The 20,796-nt window shown below is 46.4% G+C and overlaps 1 protein-coding gene across 3 annotated transcripts in view; it reads right to left on the reverse strand.

The window, feature by feature from the left end:
- The window catches only part of LOC310882150 (uncharacterized protein), a 189,713-nt gene that overhangs the window by 140,003 nt on the left and 28,914 nt on the right, over positions 1-20,796 (reverse strand). The window contains exon 1 of one of the 3 annotated variants that reach the window (XM_083800504.1): positions 18,198-20,781. The exons of 1 other annotated variant lie outside the window; for it this stretch is intronic. In XM_083800504.1, the coding sequence (XP_083656630.1) occupies positions 18,198-18,275 (78 nt within the window). In that variant the 5' untranslated portion in view covers positions 18,276-20,781. Of the gene's footprint in view, positions 1-18,197; positions 20,782-20,796 lie in introns of those variants that run through there. One more of the 3 variants, XM_083800502.1, reaches the window with a different exon arrangement.

Here is a 20,796-nt window from a genome sequence, read left to right on the forward strand (position 1 = left end):
ATATTGAAACCATGCCGACGTCAGCAAGACTGCATGGCTTCATCCGCAGCCATTTGTTGAGCTCTTCATTTCATTTACGTGAAGTTCAAAAGATCCAGCATTTTAGTATACTAACAGGATTTATCGTAGCATAAAGTTGCCGCTATAAAAAATGTAATAAAAGTTAAACCTAATGAATGTCTGAAATAAGAGTACCAACTAGTAAGTCAGAGGATTCCTCTGCCAGGACAATGCAGACTCACACAAGAATCTGCTCTAACATGCAATGCATAGCAAGGAAACCCCCAAAGCCCCCCTGGGCCCCTCAGTTTAAGCAGACGACATGCTGACATGCTGATAGAAGCCAGCCTAAGCATTTCAGCCCCAAGACAAGTAAGGGAGGATGCTTGATATGACAGGACAGCCTGCCTTTAACCCTTGCCCAGTACAGCCCATCCTTTCGTCTGAGAGAGGTTTGCCAAGCAGCAGAGGAGAGCACGAGTGCAAGCAGCTCATATTTAGGACCGTAACCTGTATGCAGCATCTGTTGCTCAGGATAACTGCCATGTGAGAGGGTCAGAGTTCCCAACCTCGCTGCTCCCTGGCTTAGCCCGGGTCCATATCCAACTCTCCATGCCCTGGGGCCACTCCACACTCTGAGGCACAGCCAGCCAGGTAGGAAGCCAGCACCCAAACCCAGACTCCTGAATCACAGCTCTGCCTTCAACTCCATGTCAAGGGGTAGAGAGACGCAGGGACAAACAGCAAGTGTACCACTTCATCTTTGATAATAGGGATTTAAAACAACTTTCCTGTGCATCTCTGACAAAACTCCCTCTCCAAACACCAAACCTGAATGCCTCAAGCCCAGGGCTCCTCCCTACAGATGCATAGCCCATCCTGGGGGTCCCTCTGCCAGCAGCCTGCAGCACGTGCTTCACCATGACACGTTCCGCTTTAATCCTGACTTATGCTAATGTTGCTTCTGGGATTGATTATTAGGACAAATTGCTTATTGGTGTCTCTCCAAATCAATATTTCACTGCCTCCAAACCACTCTGTGTCCTCCCCAGAGTGAAAGCCCATGTGAACTGCCCAGTAACTTCAGCAGCATTTCGGTAAAGGCCAGCAGGGCAGCTCCTCTAACAGGGTCAATAAATCTTTATGGATTTCAGTGAAGTTGCGCCGATTTACACTAGCTGAAGATTTGGACCAGCATCTTTCTCCACTAGAAGCCTAAAGAAGCTTTTATATTATTTTCAAGTCACCTATAAAGCAAGATCTGATGACATCTGCAGCGAGCAGATCTGCAGCCGTTCATTTTGAGTAGTTAGCAGCCCACACAGCAGCAAATCACCACTAATGTCTGCTTCTCACACCACAGGGCTGTAAAACAAAACCACCTCTTGATTAAGAGAATTGTATTCAGAATCACTGCAGCTGGCACTCCAGCCACGTCCACCAAGGTCAGCTCGATATTTCCTTGAACCCTTCCCCAGCTCCCCTTCATGTTCTCTGTCGGACCAGATGTAGCAAAGTATTTCCCACCCCCATGTGTGGGATGGAAAGCCCATGGCTTTGTAGGTTTTTCTGCTCACATCAGAGCCTGGGATGGGCAGGAGGTACCACGCAGGTCAGGGACTCCTGCAGTCTAGTGCTATCACGTGGAGCAGGAACAAACTCAGTTTTTACCACCCTTGTTTTAAAACAGAGATGAAGAGACTACTCAAAACAGACACGTGGGGCTGAAGAGGTTAAGCAATGACCTAAAAGCAATTCTGGCAGGTAAGTAGAAAGTGTGAAAGGACATCTCTTTTCTTTTGCTCTGGCAAGCCCCAGCTTCCAGTAGTTACCCTGGCAGACAGCACAGAAGACCTCTGTCATGGCCAGGATGATTTCCAGCAGTTTGGACCAAGGCATATTGAGCTTAAAGCTGGGAATACGTATATCACAGCTGGGAATACGTATATCATTTTTCCACTGCAGCCCTATGGATTTCACAGCTCTGTGCAGACCAGTTGAAACAGCCTACGATTTCATGAGCTTCTGCTAGCAAATTTGATGCTCTCAATTCTTTTTCAGGCTGTCAAGCTGACTTGGGTGAGCTATTGCTTCCTATCCAAAAGGAAACAGCTATGGGAAAACCTCGCACCTCTGTCAGCCAGCAACAGGCAGCCAGGGGAGCCAGCCCGTGTAAGCCTTGGGCTGCAGGCACCAGTGTCACTCCCTCCAAGCACCAACTGCTTCCACCTGTGACCACACCACACTCAGAGCATGGGACACCTTCCCTGCACTGTCACCTCACTATGAGTCTCCAGCAGCTCTGCCATCCCCTGCCAGGTCTATCCACAAAGGAGACCATCCATCCCGTTTCCCACAGAAGTGGGACTAAGATAAAAGCACACCACAGGGGAGGAAAGCTATTTAAGTTGGAGAGTTTTGCACCAGGCCATCCACCCTTAAACAGCCGTTATACCCTTCTGTATCATTCCAAGTTTTTGCCAGCCACTCCATCCCTCTGCAAAGAGCTCTCTTGCCCCAGGATGTAAACACTTGACAGGCTTTCCTAGAGAAAGCAATATCTTATTTTACAGGCAGCCCTCCCTGGCCAACACCTCCACCCAAAGGAGTGGGCCAGTTTAATGTAAAAAAACGACATGCAGTCCCCGTGAAGTCAGAACTTCCATAGTCCATCACAGCCCTGTTCGGCTGAACTATCATCTGAGCACTCATCACAGCAAAAACAAACCTCTCCCCAGCAGAAGTGCAGAAGGAGCTGTATTCTCCAGTGGAGGTTTGCAAGCAGGCAGATTTTTAATTAAGTGGAAAGGGCAGAATCCACAAAATGATTAAACATCTGCCAGGTGCTCACCCACTTGCCTGCTACTCACTGCAGATGGCCAGCTTTTAACCAAACTTGCTCTGAAGGCAGGGGACCAGCCTTGTCTCTTCAAATGATGCTTAAAAGACATTACAACCAAGCTTGTTCTATCTTCCTACCATGCTATAGATGTCTATAAGAGCTATTTTTTTTTTTTAATGTAATCTCAGAATGGACAAATACACTGGAAGACAGCAGCAGTACCTGGCTGCAGCCCCAGCCCTGGCCAGCTTTGCTGCAGATGCCCACAGACCCAGGTCTGGGCAAACACCCTCAGACCTGTACTGTAACCTGGCTGTGCCCAAAAAACAGAGTTGTTCCTAGCCTCATAAAAAAAAAAAAAAGAAAACTAATTTTATGCCAAACCTGTCCACATGCTGAGCAGTGGTGTGTTACAGGTCAGCGCTGGGGCCATGGCAGTTCACAGCCATGGAGGGAAGCAGCAGGAGGCCCCCTCGTGTGGCAGGGCCAGCCCCGGTGCAGCCAGAAGCACGGCACATTGCTGCACCCAGGACAAGCCTTATCCCAGCCCAGGCACCAGCAGAGCAAACCAAGCGTTCAGGCTTCAAACCTACCCAGTGCCACAGCCAAATGCATGCAGCACAACCTCCAGCAGCCCTACACCACCCAGGGCAGCAGGGCTGGGTTCAAGCTACGCTGGAGACCTATGAGGACTAGACCTGCGATGCTTTTGAATAAACACTGAGAACATACCTGCCTCGGGGCAGCAAACCAAGAGGTTTGTTCTCTTCTGTTTGCCCAAGTCACTGCATGCCCTGTCTCCGAAATGGCAGGAGGCATTGCAGAGCCCTCTGTTTGCTCTTAAGCACAGGCTGTACCGCAGCACTCCCCGCACAGCACTAGCGCTCATCACAATATTTGCCTTTAACACCCTAGCCTCTTTAACCACGCTGGTTGCGCCTCTGTCTGTCTAGCTGTCTCGTTACACATTATTCTGTTTGCACACAGGCTGTTAGTTCTTCGTGCTGCTCAGCACTGTCTTTGCAGAGCCTGTTCCCTGTGGATTGAGGCATACCATGTGAACAGCTTTTGCTTTATATCACCCCTCCTTTTTGCATTTAGCAGCATGCATCTGCCAAGGCAGGGGCTTATTCAGGCCAACATACTCTTATTGTACCAACTGTACACCAGTGCAGCAGAGCAAGCACCAGACTTAAGGTTTTAACATCTGGCAAAAAAATAGCCCAAGCTCAGAACTGGGGCCCAGCAGGATGATCCTGGAATACCCTGTTGCATCAATAGATGAAAGTGACCGCTGGAGGTGTGGGGACAGCCTACAGTCTTTGTCTAAGTTCGCACAGCAAACTTCATTTAAGTTTGCTACGTAAATCAGAGCCACACCTCCCAGCCAAGGAGACACCACCAGCGGAGAACTGGCTGTACAATAAAACCCTGTTTCCTCCAAACACAATATTCCCCTGAGCTTCGCAAGGAGCTGAGACTTTAGCACCCAATACTCTTACAAGCATAATGCCTTTTGAACACCCAAGGGCTCCTCTGCACCTCGGTTTTCAATCTGAATCTCATGCGTTCTGCAGTTGACACAACAGCACTGTGATTTGCTGCCCAAGCACACTGACACGTCACAACTTACCCAAAGGGTCTGGATAACGGCTGGAGAAGGAGGACATCAGCATTTCTGGATGTAGCTGTGCTTAGCATTCTTCCCTCCCACCTTTCCAAAGAGGGAAAATGCCTTGCCTGTGCCCCTGCAGGGTGGCCTACCCAGGCAAAGGACAGCCAATTCTCCCTGGTTTCTGTGCTCTGAGCCTGAACACTCGCCATCCACGGAGGTGACAGATGCATTCGTTCTTCCTCTTTGCCAGGCAATGAGATAAGAGCACTGGTCAGCGTCAAGTGCTCCTGAATAACAAATGCAGTTGGCATTGAGATTGCTGAGGCTGGTAAAGAATTCATTCATTCACTCAGCACATGTATTATCAATCATGATAGGTCAAGCACTGGAAAATATATTTCTAAAGCAGAATGCTTTTACTGTTCAAGCCTTATTATTTCTTCACACAGAGATAGCCAGAGGATCCCATCAAGAGCCTTCAGAAGCACAAAAGAAGCTCTTAAGCAGTGTTTTGTGCTATATGCTCTAGAAGGGAAAGTGATAATTAAGGCTTCTCAGAGATGCTCCAAGACTCATAGGGTGAGCTGTAATAAATACGCTGCCACGAGCTGTGGGTATGCTGAGCACCCCATTCCCCTCCTCAGGCTGGCTGTCAGGCTCACCTTGTCAGCCCCTGCCCATCCTCACACACCCAGCAGCTTTGCCTGGTTTAAGAACTGGATGCTCTCTTCTGTGTCAGCCTGTCCCAAAGGTTTGAAAGATGGAAACAAGGCAGCTTTAAGTGAGAAAGAAAATGTAGAGCAATGCCTAAGACCTCTTTGCCAGGCAACGCTATCTCAAAAGCCCTTACACAGCTAAAACCTTTGAAGGAAGTCTGTTGGCAACTAAATAGCTCTGGAAACAATCACCACATTTTATACATTCCTCTCATCCAGGAAAATGTTTCATTGGAAACATCATTGTGAGCCCCATGTAACACACATCCCCTGAAAGCCCCCGGCCATTATGGATTTCCCATTGGCATGAACCACAGCCTATCCTTTGTGAGTGGCTTTGGTTGGAAGCTGCACCCTAAAGCTTACTGAAAAGGGAAGACAGCCTATGCATTGCAGAGAAGGATTCCTCCTGCTTCTTTTGTTGGCTTTAATTCAGTAGTCAGCTCTGTGCAGAAAAGTACTTAGATATGCACCTAAATACTTGGCTGGTTTAGGTCATTATGAGGAATGTGATTCAGAGTTCAGTGTGAATGAGTTGTGTTCAAGTATCTGTCCTGGCCCAATATTTTCAGAAGGTGCTAAAGTACGGGTCCCACAGAAAGCTTCTTTCTTCCCCACACAACATGGCTGGTCATGAAGCCAAACACTTTAGTATATACACTGCTAATGGTTAGGTCAGAAGCGATCAAGTTAAATCCAAACTCCATTTGAATTTTTAGTCTTTACTATGGTTGCATATTTGCCTTAAAAGCCTGGTGATCATAAAGTCCCAGCCCCTCACTCAGTGAATTGGGGCACTCAGTCTGAAGCTGGGTATGCACAAGTGGGAAGAAAAGCTGTGAGCACTGCAGCTGAGCAGAGGTCTGATAAAAGAACAAATGCATCCTAGCTCCCAAACTGAAGAGAGTTTGGGCAGAATTCCTTATTTTGCAAGAGTGAGTTTATATTTAAGCTATTTAGCATTATTTCAGCTCTACGCAGCATTTGTGTTATATGCCCTGTTTAAATTAGTTTGGCCAACCAGTAAATCTGATAATTCAGGACTGAATATAACCAATTAGATTTGCTGTATGATACACCATAATCTGATCAAGCTGTCTCAAAGGATTTGACTTGTTAGCATTTCAAAAGCATAGGAGGTTTTTGAATAATTTATTACATTTCTTTCAAGCTCATCTTTGTTAATTCATTAAATGCAAAGATAAGACAGATGTTTTACAGAGACCTGTTCCATATATGTTTTAACTTCAATTGGTTTTCAAAGGCTCACCTTAGCTCAGCTGAAAGCAACAGGTGCTGAAAAAACTAGGAAGAGCTGAGGGATGTGTCTTTCGAAATTCAGGCCCAGAGATGTGGGGATTTCCCCTACCCTCCACTTCCTGAGAACACAGTTCACATTTACTCCTGCCTGGGGGGTTCCTGTCTCTGGCCTCGCTACCTCTCCCAAGTTCATTTTTAACACGTCCACTCATGGTTTCTGTTAGAAGCTACATTTCTTGCATCAGAGTCTCTGGAAGTAGAAACAGGAGCATGATTAAACAAATCCATATAACCACAATTCAATTTCCTTTTTTTTTTTTTTACCCTGCCTACTTCTCATCTTGCTAAGAAACAGACCTTTGGTCCTTCGCTACAACAGAAGTTGTTCCCAGGGAGGTGCCTTGCTTGCTCCCTTGCCTGTGTCTCAGGAGGACACCTTCTTCCATGGGTTATTTTTGGTCTGCTCTTTTTCTGCCCAGGAGCAAGTTATTCACCTGAGTTTTAAATGCCAGTGAACAAACTTTGAGTTCATTCAGAAGACAGCACGCATTCATTGACAGGGACTTAATTTCTGCACATCTACACTGCAGTCATCTGCAGATGGTGGCACTGATATATGCAAGCAAGTTTACAGACTTGCCAACAGGGATCAAAAGGGAAGAAATTGCTTGAAGATTTCCTGGAAGACAGCACTTCTGCTGCAAAAGATGTCCAAGTATGCCAGGTCAAGAGATTTTGACATGACTTGAGAAACGTTTGACGGAACTGAAGGCTACTTGAAAGCAAAATTGTATTAGCAAAGGCTACAGACACGCAGATGAGAACACTGTGACCCAGCAAGCACACTTCGTGTTGTGAATAAGCGTTACTTCTTTAAGGGAGGGTCGCACCCATCTGAGGAAGTTCCTGCTGTTGTCAGTTCAGTACCACGCTACCTGTTGAACCTTCATGGGAAGACAGCTATTTACACATACTTAAAACCAAGGCTGATAGCACTATTGCCCACCACACCAAACATCTCCATTTTAAGTCATCGGTAACTTCTGGGGGTCAGCAAGTGAAGTTTGGCAAAGCTACATGGCAAGCATCTGCAAACAAACTTTTGTATGCAGGCACATAGCAAGACAGCACTATAACACATATCCATAATAGTGCTCATGTGTGATATCGATCTAAAAAGAAATCTAATGATAAAGCCGGAATGATTTACCCATTTACCCATTCCTTAGTAATCTAGTTTTTTTCTTCTAATAAGCATTGAATTAACTCATTATCTACAAAGCAAATTCTGATCCAGGAAATTTATTTCATCTTTATTCCATTTTCAAAACCATCTGGAAGTGCATCACACAGATAAACTAGTATCAAAAATACATGGCTATTACTAATTATGGTATGCTATGCCATTTCCCACCACCTGCCAGTGATGACACAACATTACTCAAGAATGAAGCTTGATAAGCTCGATGAATAATATTTAGACTATTTTCTTCAGCCTGCAAATGATCTGTGAGCAGATTTGTTCTCCCCCTCCCCATATCTAAGTTATTTAAAATTAGTCATAATGATTTTGGTGACTAATTCCTGATCCATAACTTGTTTATGAGCACTGCATTGCAAGGGTTTGAGATTTGAAATTCAAATCTTTGGTGCACAATTTAGATTTGACAAGTAACTCAATAGCAGTTTACTCCCCAACTAGATGGGGAACAACAATCACCATCTCAGGATTAATATTTGCATTTGTAAACTCAAAGCTCACTTTCTACCGACTTCTAATAGTTCCTTACAGCTTGCTGCATTTCGTTCACTCCTTCACAGACCGAAGAATGCAGAAGCAGCACAAACAAATGAAGCTTGCAGGTAAAAGGTGGAAGAGGTAAGGAACTGCCTGAGGTTACTGCTATTGTTGAAGCTACTCCCCTAAAGCCAGAAAGATCCAGCAATTCCTGGCCTTGCTTCCAAATGGTACATTCACCTCTGGACCAGCGTAATCTAAGCCTTTCACAAGCACCTGTGGACAAAGGCAGAGACCTGAAAACAACTGCTCCAAGTGCATCTCATTCTTCTCACAGCCATCTCCCTGCATAGATAGGAATGGCCTCATTAAGCAAGCACTAATTTGATAAGAATTTAAAAGTGTACCGTTCACTGGATGAGGCCTTCAACTACCTTGCATGCCTCCAGTCTTTTATCCTCCCTAACATGTACCCATTTCATTTTGAAGGTGAACATATTTGAAAACAAAATATTTAAGCAAAGCATCTTCCACATGGGAGACAGCCCACTGAAGTCAAAGAGGAGCACTCCCACTATACCCAATGCCGTTTAGATACAAGCCCACATTTTGGGAGAATGTTCATCGCACTATAGATAAAATAAAACCATATCCCCCTCCCTCTGTAAGCCCTTACCAGTGCAGCACAGAACGTCTCCCACCTTCCACTCCTCTTCGGCATTTCCATCCAGCCCTGTCCAGCCAGAAACATTTCTCACCTCTTGAGTTTCTAGGTATCCTGTGACTGTTTTTCCCTCTTGGCTTTTATATCTACATACACTTATATCTATATGCACATATAGATGTTTTGAAGACAATTGCTTCCTCTCAATCTCCAGTGAAAGATTTTCCAGTCAGCATTGTTAAGAGTACAAAGACCACAACTGGGCCCACGGGCTGAGTACATGTGAAGGCCCCCGGTGAAGCTGCTTGGGGCAGTTAAGACCTATGGGTGCCCTCATGCCCCAACAGCCCCCAGCTGGCAGTAAGGCAACACCATCTGTACCTCCCCTGTCTCCAGATTACTGCCTGTAACCCCAGCCGCATCTCAAAATGCCATATTGCTCTCCCTACGGACTTTAGACTGCATAGCTTAGGAAGTTCAGAAGAGGCAAGCTATGACATGTCAGAACTGAGCCTCAGATAAATCCTCAGTTGAATTTGGGAATAAATTCTGTGGTAGAGAAACAGAGCACTGTTTGCATTGTGATGCAGCTGGCATCTTATTTTGTGATCCTGCGGAGAGTGGCCATCAAATACACTTCACTGCCACAAACATCAGTCAGCCTGGCAATGCATCATCAGAGCTTTGGAGCAGAGCCCTTGCAAGTCAAAGCTGCCACCTTCTAAGTGCTTTTCCCTGCCAAGCCATCAGCTTTGCCCACAGGCTTCACATCCATCCTCAAACCATGTTGTAGAACCTGCTCATTACAACATCCTGTGCTACAGACCCACTCGTAACTCCTGGGCACTCATCACCTTCGGGTATATCACATCTCATGTCCCAGGCATATTCTGAAGGAAGCTTAAAGACAAAACAGACACCCCCAGGAGAAGTAGTTCCAATCTATTCCCATGGAGCAGAACACAGGGAAGAGGTGCTCTGCTGGGATGGAGGAGCTGAGCACTGTGAAAACCCACCTCTGCAAACTGTGTGGGAGCTCACCTGCTGCCGCCTGGCCTCTGCAGGCAGCGACAGTATCTTGCAATCAAATATTTCTGGAAAGTAGCCTGTAGCTCAAGGTGGATGGAAAAAATCACCAGACAGCATTCACTGGCCTATATTTTATAGGAGGTCTGCAGTGCTCTAAAGGGATGATAAATGGAACCTCTGAGAAAGCTTTCACTTAACACAAACCAGATTGGCTGAACAGTAGAAGAAATAGCTTGTGAAGCAGCTGCCCCATCAAACTATTACCTGTCTCGTGGATAAGGTGCTGCACCATGCCATGTCACATCTCAGTCCACTTCTTATAGGACTGGTTATTTATACTGGATGAGACAAGCTGATCATAACAGCCCCTCCAGATCAAAGCTGATAAATGTGTCATTGTAGAAGTTACTAGAACTGCTGTGTTCTCCTGACAGCCCTGACGCAGGTACTTTGAAGCATATAGATATGTGCCATAACCAATATTAAACTTAATTTCTTAAAACACTAGAGAAGAGTTAAAGTTTTAATTTTGTCCTATTATTATGATTAAAGTACTTCTCACAACTTGCTAGTAGCATTTTCTTCATTAATACAGTAATTTCACTCATTAGTTTTCATCTGTAAGTCAGCTTCACTTATACCAGCACCTCTAAAAAAAAGGCTCACCTTGTAAAAAAATAAATGAATAAAAATGAGAACAACTACAGCCACTCTTCCCAATGAAAAGCAATCCTGTGATTCTACTCAGGAAGTTAATTCAGCCAAATGCTCCCAATTTGCAATTCTGTTTTAGCAAGATGAAACGCATGGGCCAAATTTCTCAGAATAGGACAGGACCACTTTGATGGAAGAGTTTTGTCTGGTAGAAATAGAGGAGCAGGGAAGCCTTCAAGGATAGCTAGAGTTCCAGTGGTTGCTTCACATATTTACTCACATGTCCCACCTCCTTCTCATAGAACGTGAAACAGTCACGTGCTTGCAAATTGCTTGGAAAAAAATCCAGAAAGCACCTGTCCTTATGTTCCTCAAGTGCTCAGGTCTCCAGCTTCATGCGACATTTCCCAACCAGCGTGCTACACCAGCTCTTCAGCTCTGTCAGGGTGACTCGTGCATCTAGACTTCTGGAGCCTATCTCATAGCCCACGAAAGCTTTTTGGATGGCAGGTCCAAGGCAACGTTGCCCATCCCTTCTGTAAACCCACTCAAAGGACCTGGCACAGCAAGCTGAGCACAGCAAGCAAGCTCTCCTTAAAGCAGTGCAGCTGAGTCCTCCAGGCTCACCTCAAACCCAAAGCTCAGAGGTGGGAATACCCACAGTCGAGGAAAGCTAGCTTGAGGGAAAACATACTGAACACGTCTAGGCAAGAGGAGGTGACCTGGGTGAGACTTGCTGCTGGCCCTGTAACAGCACAACAGCAGAGCACGAGGCTAGTTCCTGTCTGAGGTTACTGGGAAAGTCAGAGCTTCTGCCTTCTTGTGTATGACCTCTTCATTCCCAAATCCTAATTTATGTCTTCCTTACAGAGGAAAGTTTTCTTTAATGGAGAATAAAATAAATTAAGCTTTTAAAATCATTTTGGAAATCAAATGCTGCACCTGGCACAGTCATACACTGACAGCATGCATTTTACTGGCAGCAGCAAGTGGCTAAGGCTGCGAGGAGAACAAATTGGAAAGAACAAAACCCAAGGCGGAAGGTCCTTGGCAGTAGGACTGTGGCTGTAAATTTGATTCTTCTTGCCATGTTTGTACCCGAGAGAGGTGAAAGTCAAGAACTGGGACTTGGGTGACACTGCAGGGCTGGGAAGAGGATACAAGCTGCTACCTCTGATTAAAGGCTTGCCCCACAACCAGGATTACTCCACACAACAGCGGGGGAACAGAAGTCAGGGGCACTTCTGGTCCCAGCCGCTTTCATGGTTACACACCTGTCACCAACAGCGCCGCTCTTGGGGGATGCTGGGGTCTGCTCTGTACCTTCCCTGCCTGCCCTCATCACCCTCTGCCTTCCCCCAGCACAGTAAGGACCCAAACTTCAGCCCCATTAACTGCTTTACACAAATATCACAGTAGTTGATGGAATTAAGAAGGGGCTGCGTTTTTAACTGCTTTTTAGTTTTCTTTCCTGTTTCTCCCTGCCACCCTTCTTTTTTGCTCTGTTTTGCTCCCCGTGCTGGTAGGAAAGATGTTCTATCTCATTGGCTAGTTTCCATTTCTCTGAGAAAACTTAACATTTGCTTGAATACCTCCCTGTTCTCGGGGTCTTTAGTACAGTAACAGCAGCCACATGCTGAAGCACACGGGGTACCATCCATCCCAGCAACGATGTCCTCACAAGGCACAAGGTGAAAGACTCTAATCTTCACTATGAATTGTGAACTACTGTAAAGAGGCCTGAGGGGGAAAGGAAGGCAAAAAGACTCATCTGATTTGTTAGACCTTTGCAGCAGCTGCCAAACTATTATTGGTTTGGGGAACTACTGTGTCACTGTGCCCAGCTCTCCAGCCACACTTGCCCAGTAACATTACTCCTACTTGCAGAGCTTTCCACAGAGCTCCGGAAGAAAAGTCTGCCCTCAGACCACCACGCCACACACCTACCACCAGCATCAGGCCTGCACTAAGCAAGATGAAGGCAGAAACTTTAAGCAAATCAAAATGAACAAGTGACTGGCTTACCAAGAAACCCTTCACCATCCAGAGCCAGAAGGTCAACAGTAACAACAGCCTAAAATAGATGCTGCAGCAGTTCCAGTGCAGATTGAGTGTGGAACAAGGCACATTAATGCAGGGAGTCAGACCAGGCGCCCCTCCTGTTCTCAGCAGAGCAAGGGTCTGCAAAGAAGGAAGAACAGACCCAATCTTTCTTTGTATGGTTTCAGCTTGAGAAATTCCTCAGCAGCTCATCCTCTGCTCACAGACCCTGCCACCAGTTAGTCTTTGAGCCACCCAAGCTGTTGTTCCATGAAGACAGTCCCACACAAGAGCTATGGCAAGTCTGGGACCAAAAAAACAGTTCTTAAAATACTTGGGCTCTAGTTGCCAGAGCAACCAAAGCCAACCTCTTTAGAAAGTAGCTTAGGGAATTGAACTGAAAAGCCAGGAGAAGAGGGTAAGTAAAGAGCTGCAGAGAGCAGCAACTGAGTTTGGAAAAGTCAAATGGAGAAAGATTTTGGCAGAAGAGGTTTCAGCTTCTCTGCATGAGCCAGTTCCTGCTGCTGACCTAGAAAAGTTTGGAAAGAGGTAACAGGACGAGGTAGGAGGCCAGAGATCACGCAACAGGAAGCCCAAAGCACTGCTGATGCCCCCAGCTTCAAGAGCCACTAACTCAGAGGACTGGAAACATTGCAGATACCTGCAGATCCACCCACTCACACCCTAAACATCCTTCTGCTTCTTCTCTCCTTTTGCCCAACTCCCTCCAAGCTGAAAAAGGCCCACTTCTAACAAGCTGACGCACACCAACACATTGTGAATTTATACAACGTTTTGCATGTTATTGTGAACTAGTAGAAGTACAAGACATGCTCTTAGGTTATGAACGTTTCATGCAATACACCACAAATACAGTCACCCATCTATTTTACCTGCACATCACATCTTAAACTTCATGAAATTGTCTCATACCAGAGACACCAATTGTGATCACTTGCACATAAAGGCTATAGAAACAGCTTCTTTCTCAAAAATACATGTTCAGAAAACCTTCTAATTAAGACAAAATGTCTCATTGTCAAAGTAGTTGGGTCCCCCCAAACATCTTTAGATACAGACTTGGACTTCTCCAGGGCTTTACACATGAAGGGCTTTTGAAGAGCCAGAAAAGTCATCAGAACAATTTGTTCCTGGGGAGAGCAGCACTCCTGCCAGAGCAGCGTCCAGATTTCATTTGCGCAAGTCCCCATTCAGTTAAGAGCACCACTGACCACCAATCTATAAACCACACATCCCTGCTCTAAAGACAGTAACAAAGCTTGTAGCGCTTATAAGCCACAAACATTAAATTCTATGTACTGTTTATTTAAAAGCATCACAAGGTTCTCATTTGTGTGATTAACTACCTTTTCCGTGCTATAATCAAATGAAAAGCCCGGATCTCTACAGCCCCCTAAACACTTAAAATGATCAGTAAGAGCTAAATAAGAACTGCCTTCCATTTTACTTTCCATTTTTGTCTTTCCATATAGCTTTCTCCCCTACACAGCCCCCAGTGCCCCAGCAAGATGACATAAGTCTTTCCAGGACCTTAAAAGCATTTTCAGACCTATTTTAAGTCTGCTAAAGGCACCTTGTTAAATGTGTCTTCCCAGCTTCCTCAGCTGACCGCTGCCGAGGATGACTTCACTTCTAGGAGGGAGTTCATGTTTTATGTGGATGTCCATACAGAACACAAAAGATAGCAGAATAAGCATCCCACCACCAAGCCCCAGTGCTTTTTAATATAAGGTGTTAACACCCACAAGGATACATATATATATATATATATATAGGGGTTTGGGAATCAGCGAACACTTCTGTTGATGAGGAAGGCTGAACAGAACATGTTCAGGGTGATACCGCAAACATGGCACTTTAACCTCCTTACCACCTCCCTTAACAGCCAGGGGAACGCTGTGCATGACTCAAGTAAGGGTCAAGCACCGCACCTGAGCACATTTTGAGCTACCTTGAGCTGGAATTAATACAACAGGCAGAGCAGCAGGCAGCCTGCCTGGGAAGCGGGGAAGGTTCCTGACAAGCTACCTTGTGCTGATCTCTACTGCAGTCACACTGCTGACAGTAAATTAGCTGGCTCTGCTCAGGGAGGAAGCCCCCCAGTGACACTATTTCTTATTTGCCCTCAGACCCACCGTACTGATGCAGCGTGTCAGCTCCCCATTCATCAAGGCAGTACAACAGGAGACTATTAGCTCTGTTTGCTTGCTCTCATCTTACCTACTCCTCTGGGAAGGTTTTAAGCCTCCTAGCTCTTGCCATCAGCTGTCAAGATAATTGGAGCTATTGTTTATTGCAGCAAAGCACTTTGATTGACATCCTCATAGGAGTGCAGAGCAACTGTCCTGTGGCAGAACTGGAGAAAAGCGTATTAGTACCATTAGTTTTGAGGCTGGTAGAAGAACAAGGATGTTATTCCTCCTTTGGCTTCCCCCTTAGTTATTTAACAGATGACAATGCATTTTCTTGGCTTTAGCTTTAGGTAAAGTGGGTCAGACACTGACTGCTATTTCTTGATGTGATGTTACAACCAGAAAGTGAAGAACAAAGGCAAGCAAAGCTTGTTAGGAAGATACATTTAACACACTTTTATAAAGAGACCCAGTATCAGTTTTGGGAAGTGTCACCAGAACCTCAGGAGATTTACTAGGTCATTGCTTCTCAGTAATACACCAAACAAAGCAAGAACATCCACAGGTGACTTACAAACACCCTTCCACAGGTCAGAACCGCTCCTTTGTCTGGGTTCCATCTGAGCCTTCATGCTCTGCCTGTATGAAGCCACTTTGCTATGGCACAACCCCTTCAAGAGGGAAATAAGAACTCTGTGCTAATGAGGACAGACCTGCTTACACCAAAATGCAAGAGAAGTTGCTTTTACAGCTTAGAAAATAACATCCTAAAAGACAAAGTTTGGAACCAAAGCTGCAGAATCTTCCATAGTTTGAAGATTGTTTAAGGACATGAGATACTGTCAGGTGGTCATGCTCATCCAGGACAGGCATGGTTTTGCTTGAATCTCAGCTCTTTTTCCTCCATGCAGAAAATTAATACCTTTCCCAAAATGCCAAGGTGACATGGAAAAATGTCCTAAAGGCTCAGCTCTTATAAAATTATAATGAGCCTGATAAAGCAGCAAGTGTTTGGTAACCAGTGTTCTGTTCTTCAACAGATGTCGTGGTACGCAAGGTCTGACCCAGAGGCCAGGATCAGGCTCAGACAAAAGACCCTTCCTGAAAAAGTCACAGCCCTGCTCTGCATTTCCAACATGCATAAACAGAAAAACCTGTGCACAGCATCCGACCCCTCCAGATAAGATACTCTGCTGTGAACTCATTCTGAAGCTCCAGCCTGGATGCATTCAGCCTAAAGGAGCCTCTTCAATAGCTGCTCTTTTCTGCACCTTTTCTCCCACATACTTGGTGTAAGGCTGGTAGTACATCTCAGGTATTTTCTACCCTAGCAAAACATGGAGGAAAAATGGACCTCATTTTAAGGAGCATCCTCATCAGCAACAGAAAGACTCAATGGATATTTACTGTTTATAAAGGAAATAATTGGCTGGTCTGTGCTGTGCAGATTAGAGATTCTTCAAAGGTATAAAACTGAAGCTGGCACAAACCCAAAGACACTGTAGTTAGTTAAAAGGCATGAAGTAAGAAGAATTTTAATCAGAGGCACACTGATCCATTCCTAATTAACAATATGATGGGGTTCCCACTACAGCAGGGTGGCTTTGGGAAGAGGTGGGGAAAACAAGACTTTACTATAGTGCATAAGCATTTATATTTGATTTATGTTTATACTCAGGCTCAGCACAGAAAAGCAAATCCAGAAAACAAAGGAAACACCAGAGTTCATTAACACTGGAGCAGTTTTGGGGCTCCCCATTTTCTCTTCTCCCTCTGGAAGGTACCCAGAGCTCTCTGGTGTGTCACCACGAGCTGCAAGCTCTCCACCTCCCCCAGGGTGTCAGTGTCAGGACAGAGTGACCTGCACACATCCCACCTCCCAGCCACAGCACCAGGAACATTCAAGCCCTCTGCCCTTACACTGAGCTCTTTCTACAATAAAAACGGCGAGCCAGGTTATGACTAGCAACAGCCAAAGCTCACACAGCACTTCTTACACCTGCTTAACTGCATTGCCATGCTATGACCTGCCATGCGCTGCCCACACTGAAGGCAGGGGGTGGCTTGATCCCTTAGAAGACTTTAGCTCCCAGAGCAAGATGAGCATCTGCAATTAGCAGCACACATTGGTTTTGTATGCTGCCAGTGCCAGGGGAGCCACCTGTCAGAACAGCTCCAGCTGTTCTAATAAAGCTCAGACCTCCTGGCTAAAGGTTAGTCCCTTCTCAGACACACATCAGCACTTCAGGTGGCCTGGCTTTGTGGGCCACTTGCACAAAGGACTCTGCTTCCTTCATCCCTTTGTGATTTGATGTCACAAAGTGAATAACGAAAGAGGCTGAGCTGGAGGGTAGGGCTCAGCAGCACAGAGCCAGCTTCAGGCTAGAGATAACCCCTCCCCTGGGCCCAGCACCACTCCTCTTGGACAATGAACCACCCAGCATCACCACCAAGCCCTCCAGCAGCCTGAAAGCACATGTGCAAGTGCTCTGATCCAGGGTGCAGAGAGATGAGCGCGCACAGGATTTAGGATGGAGGAGCAGGCAGAGCATCAGTTCAGCACCCACAGGTAAGTCCATGCACCCCTCAGCTTGGCCAAGGCTGTCAGGACCAAAACTCCAAAGTTCCTTAGAAAAATTCCCAGAGCTGTCCCCCCTACTGTCCTTGCCATGCCTGCAGGACATCAGCTCAGGGCAGCACAGGCAGGAGTAGGTCCCAAGTCCCCAGAAGCCGGCAGCCAAGCAGTGGGAACATGGGGATCAGGAACACAGGCTCTGAGGCATTTTGAGTTTTTGCTTTTAAATACTGTCCAAAAGTTGTTCCTGGGCCTCACAGATCTGGTGATACAGCAGCGCCCTTCCCATTTCCCGCTAGCCGATATCCAGCCGACAGCATGTGCTCACCTGTCAGCACAGCCCGTTATCAGCTGTCATGTCTTATCGGCCCAGTCCAAGGCAGCAGCGTGCAGAATACCTGAGCTGCTCCCCGTAGCCCTGTTCCCTTTCCTGAAGCCACAGAGATGCTGAAGCCCAGACACGGCTTTCCTCAGCCTGCTGCTGCCCCACACTTCACCTCATGCAGGCATCATAAGAAATTCCGAGGGGGACCCAAACCCCAGCACTGTGTGCCCAGTGTAACAGCTCCTGCTGTGGGCTGGGGCACCCTGGCTCAGATGCTTGAGGAGCACAGCACCTCTCACCTCTGCTCAGTCCACCCTGAGGTGAGGTATCCCAATCCTCCTTTGCAATCCCTGTGTTCTATCGAGAAACTTCATCAGCATAACATCATATCACTTCGTCAATGTACAACTTCAAGCCATCAACATCAACCTGTAATGGTTTCTGCCAACAGCTGCCCTCCAGCACACAATCTCTTCACCAGGATCTTTTGCCACCCTCCCTCTGGACTTACCTACCTCACCACTCTTGTAGGCATTAGCTTTAGGTTTATTTATAGTTTGTTACAAGCCCTGAATAAAACACCCACCTGAGATAAGTTGAAGACACCCTTGCTAGGTACCATAACAGAAGCTGCAGCGAGCTGTAACGGCTCCTCTGGAAGCATTTCATGGCAGCACCAGGCAGCCCTTGAAGCACCACGCTGGGCCCCTGATATGTAGAGGCAGGACAGGTTAACGCAGCCAGGCCAACCAAAGCTGGGCAGCCAGCCTGCTCTTGCCAATTACCGACCCAGCATCACAACAGGAGGAGGGCAGGCCCCTGAGGCCAGCACCCTGTACTGGGACCAAGCCCAGCAGCACCAGGATCCTCTCTCACCCAGGTCATGTCCTGCAGCATAAGCTGGCTTGGGGCAGCAAAGGTCCCACTGATACCTGGGTAGAGGGTCAGGGCTGAATATTAAAAGGCACAATCAAATCACTTGTACTGCAGCACCCTGTAAAGAACATTTCCATGAGGAGAATCAGAAGACAACCCTGCAGCGTTAGACAGACCGTGCAACACAGAACAATACTCAGCAAATTGGTGCACATTGTAACAATGGGAAAGTCAAACCAAGTTAGATTAGAAAGGGTTTGTGGTTTCTTTTTTTTTTCAATCGTGAGATAACTGAATTAGGTGCCACCTCTCAATGAGCCTCCTCAAAAAGGGCAGCCCATCTCCTATGTCAATCACAGCATGCACTCTAGTTCAGACCAGACTGACAGGCCCTTAGCACAGCATTTACACTTCTCAAGGTCTTTTCGCCCATTTCCCATTCCTATTCAGAAGGAAAGGAGGTAAAAATGGGACAGCATCTTAATGCAGAGAACAGGGAACATTTGCATGAAATGAGATTGGAGAGGCTTTCAGCAGCAGACTGTTTCTGGGTAGATCAAGGTGCCCGCTGAACCACCTATTTCAGTGCATCAGAGCCTGAGTGTAAGGCCAGGTATTTTTGAAACCCTGGCCTTGACGAGACCATTTTTTCTCTTTTCTTCACCCTGAAACACTGGGACATCCGTGCTGTGCAACACCCTGCTAAGGCTAATGCAGCTGCCAGACTCCAACGCCTGCAGTCCATGTGGGAGCTGAACCATTCGTGCTCTCCCTGGGACCTCCACGGCCACACTGGGACAGGTGCCTGGAGCTTTGGGTGGTTTTGGTAAACCATCACCTGCTGTCAGACCTGTCACCCCCCCACGTCCCCAGGGACCTCAGTATCAGCTCATTAGGCACAGGAGACCACAGGGCAGCTGAGCAACACAAACAAGTGTCTGCCTCTGAACATAGCTCTTGCACACTGGACCCTGAAGAGTTCTCTTCCATGTGCTCCATGCCTCACCACGCTGAAAGATCACCTTCCACCCGTGGGGAGATACATTTCTTTGGTCAACAGCACTGACAGAAAGCTTCTCACCCAAGGGGATCTAACGAGCTGCAGCTTTCCTGGGCATGCCCTCTGCTAACAAATGACTGTACATTTAAAAAGAGCAGCTTGCAAGACACTCACTGTCAATGCTTCTCCTAAGGGAGGAGGAAGCAGGCCAGTGATTGCTGCTAGCCACGATACTCAGTGAATGCCTGGAAGGGTCAGAAAAGAAATAAGCACACAACACAGGTACTGGTGCTGAAGAGAACAGGTTACAGAACTGTCCTCTGGTGTGCTCGCCCTAAGCCCCTGCTTCTCAGAAAGCACAGCAAGAAGGAAGTGTTCCCCAGCCTCCGTCCCCGGGTCTCCTTCGGACATCCCTACTCTGAAGCTAAGGCTCACCCCTAACAATGCAATCATGAAGAGGAGCTGCACCACAGGAACGAAAGCTCAGGTGAGCTGGGACAAGGAGGCAACATCCAGCAAGCTCAAACTCACTCTGAAATAACAGCTACAGAAAGAAATGTTACACTCAGCCTTGCCAGCCAGTGTCATTAACACCAGGCAGCATTAAATACTTCTGCCAGCACGCACCGTTTTGATTTCAGTGCCTTTGCTACACTTTAGAGATGAAATAACCTTTTGGTACAAGGATGGGTCGGTCTGACTAACCAATTAGGAGGATGAACAAAGAGCAAAAATAGGAAGAAAGAAGCAACAAACCATGCCAATTATTTTTCCAGCTAATTTCAGATTCTCTCCATCCCCCACCTGATTCTCTAGCTTTGTCCCTTGCAGCATTTCCCCCATCACACACCAGTTTTTATCACTTCTGCCATTTGGTTTCTCAAGTTCCCCTCATCTAAACAGTGAAAACTTTATCTGTTTCTCCGTGAAATGAAGTTCCAGTGAACTATTTAGGAAGAGATGCCAAGCACATATCTTCCTGCTGACAGGTGAAGTCTGAGAAACTGCCTAATCATGGCCCTGACACCCTACATGACAGTCTATTCCAAGCATTAACTGATGCTCCATGGCATTAAAGAGATAGCGTAAGTTGTTTTTAAAAAGTTCCTGATGCCATATCTCTTTTCACATCTTTAACTACAACTGCCAAAAACTTCTGCTTACTCATCCACTGCTATTCTGCCACACGTTTTCTGAATGAGAAGGCAAACACTGAGCATATTTTAACCTATATAATCATGCACTGACATCAACAGCAGCAACTGCTCTAAAACACTGACATATTTTAAATTTTAGAGGGAAAGGAGCT

The sequence above is a fragment of the Anser anser genome, assembly GCF_964211835.1.
Source record: "Anser anser genome assembly, chromosome: 15".
In the NCBI taxonomy this organism is placed as follows: domain Eukaryota; kingdom Metazoa; phylum Chordata; class Aves; order Anseriformes; family Anatidae; genus Anser; species Anser anser.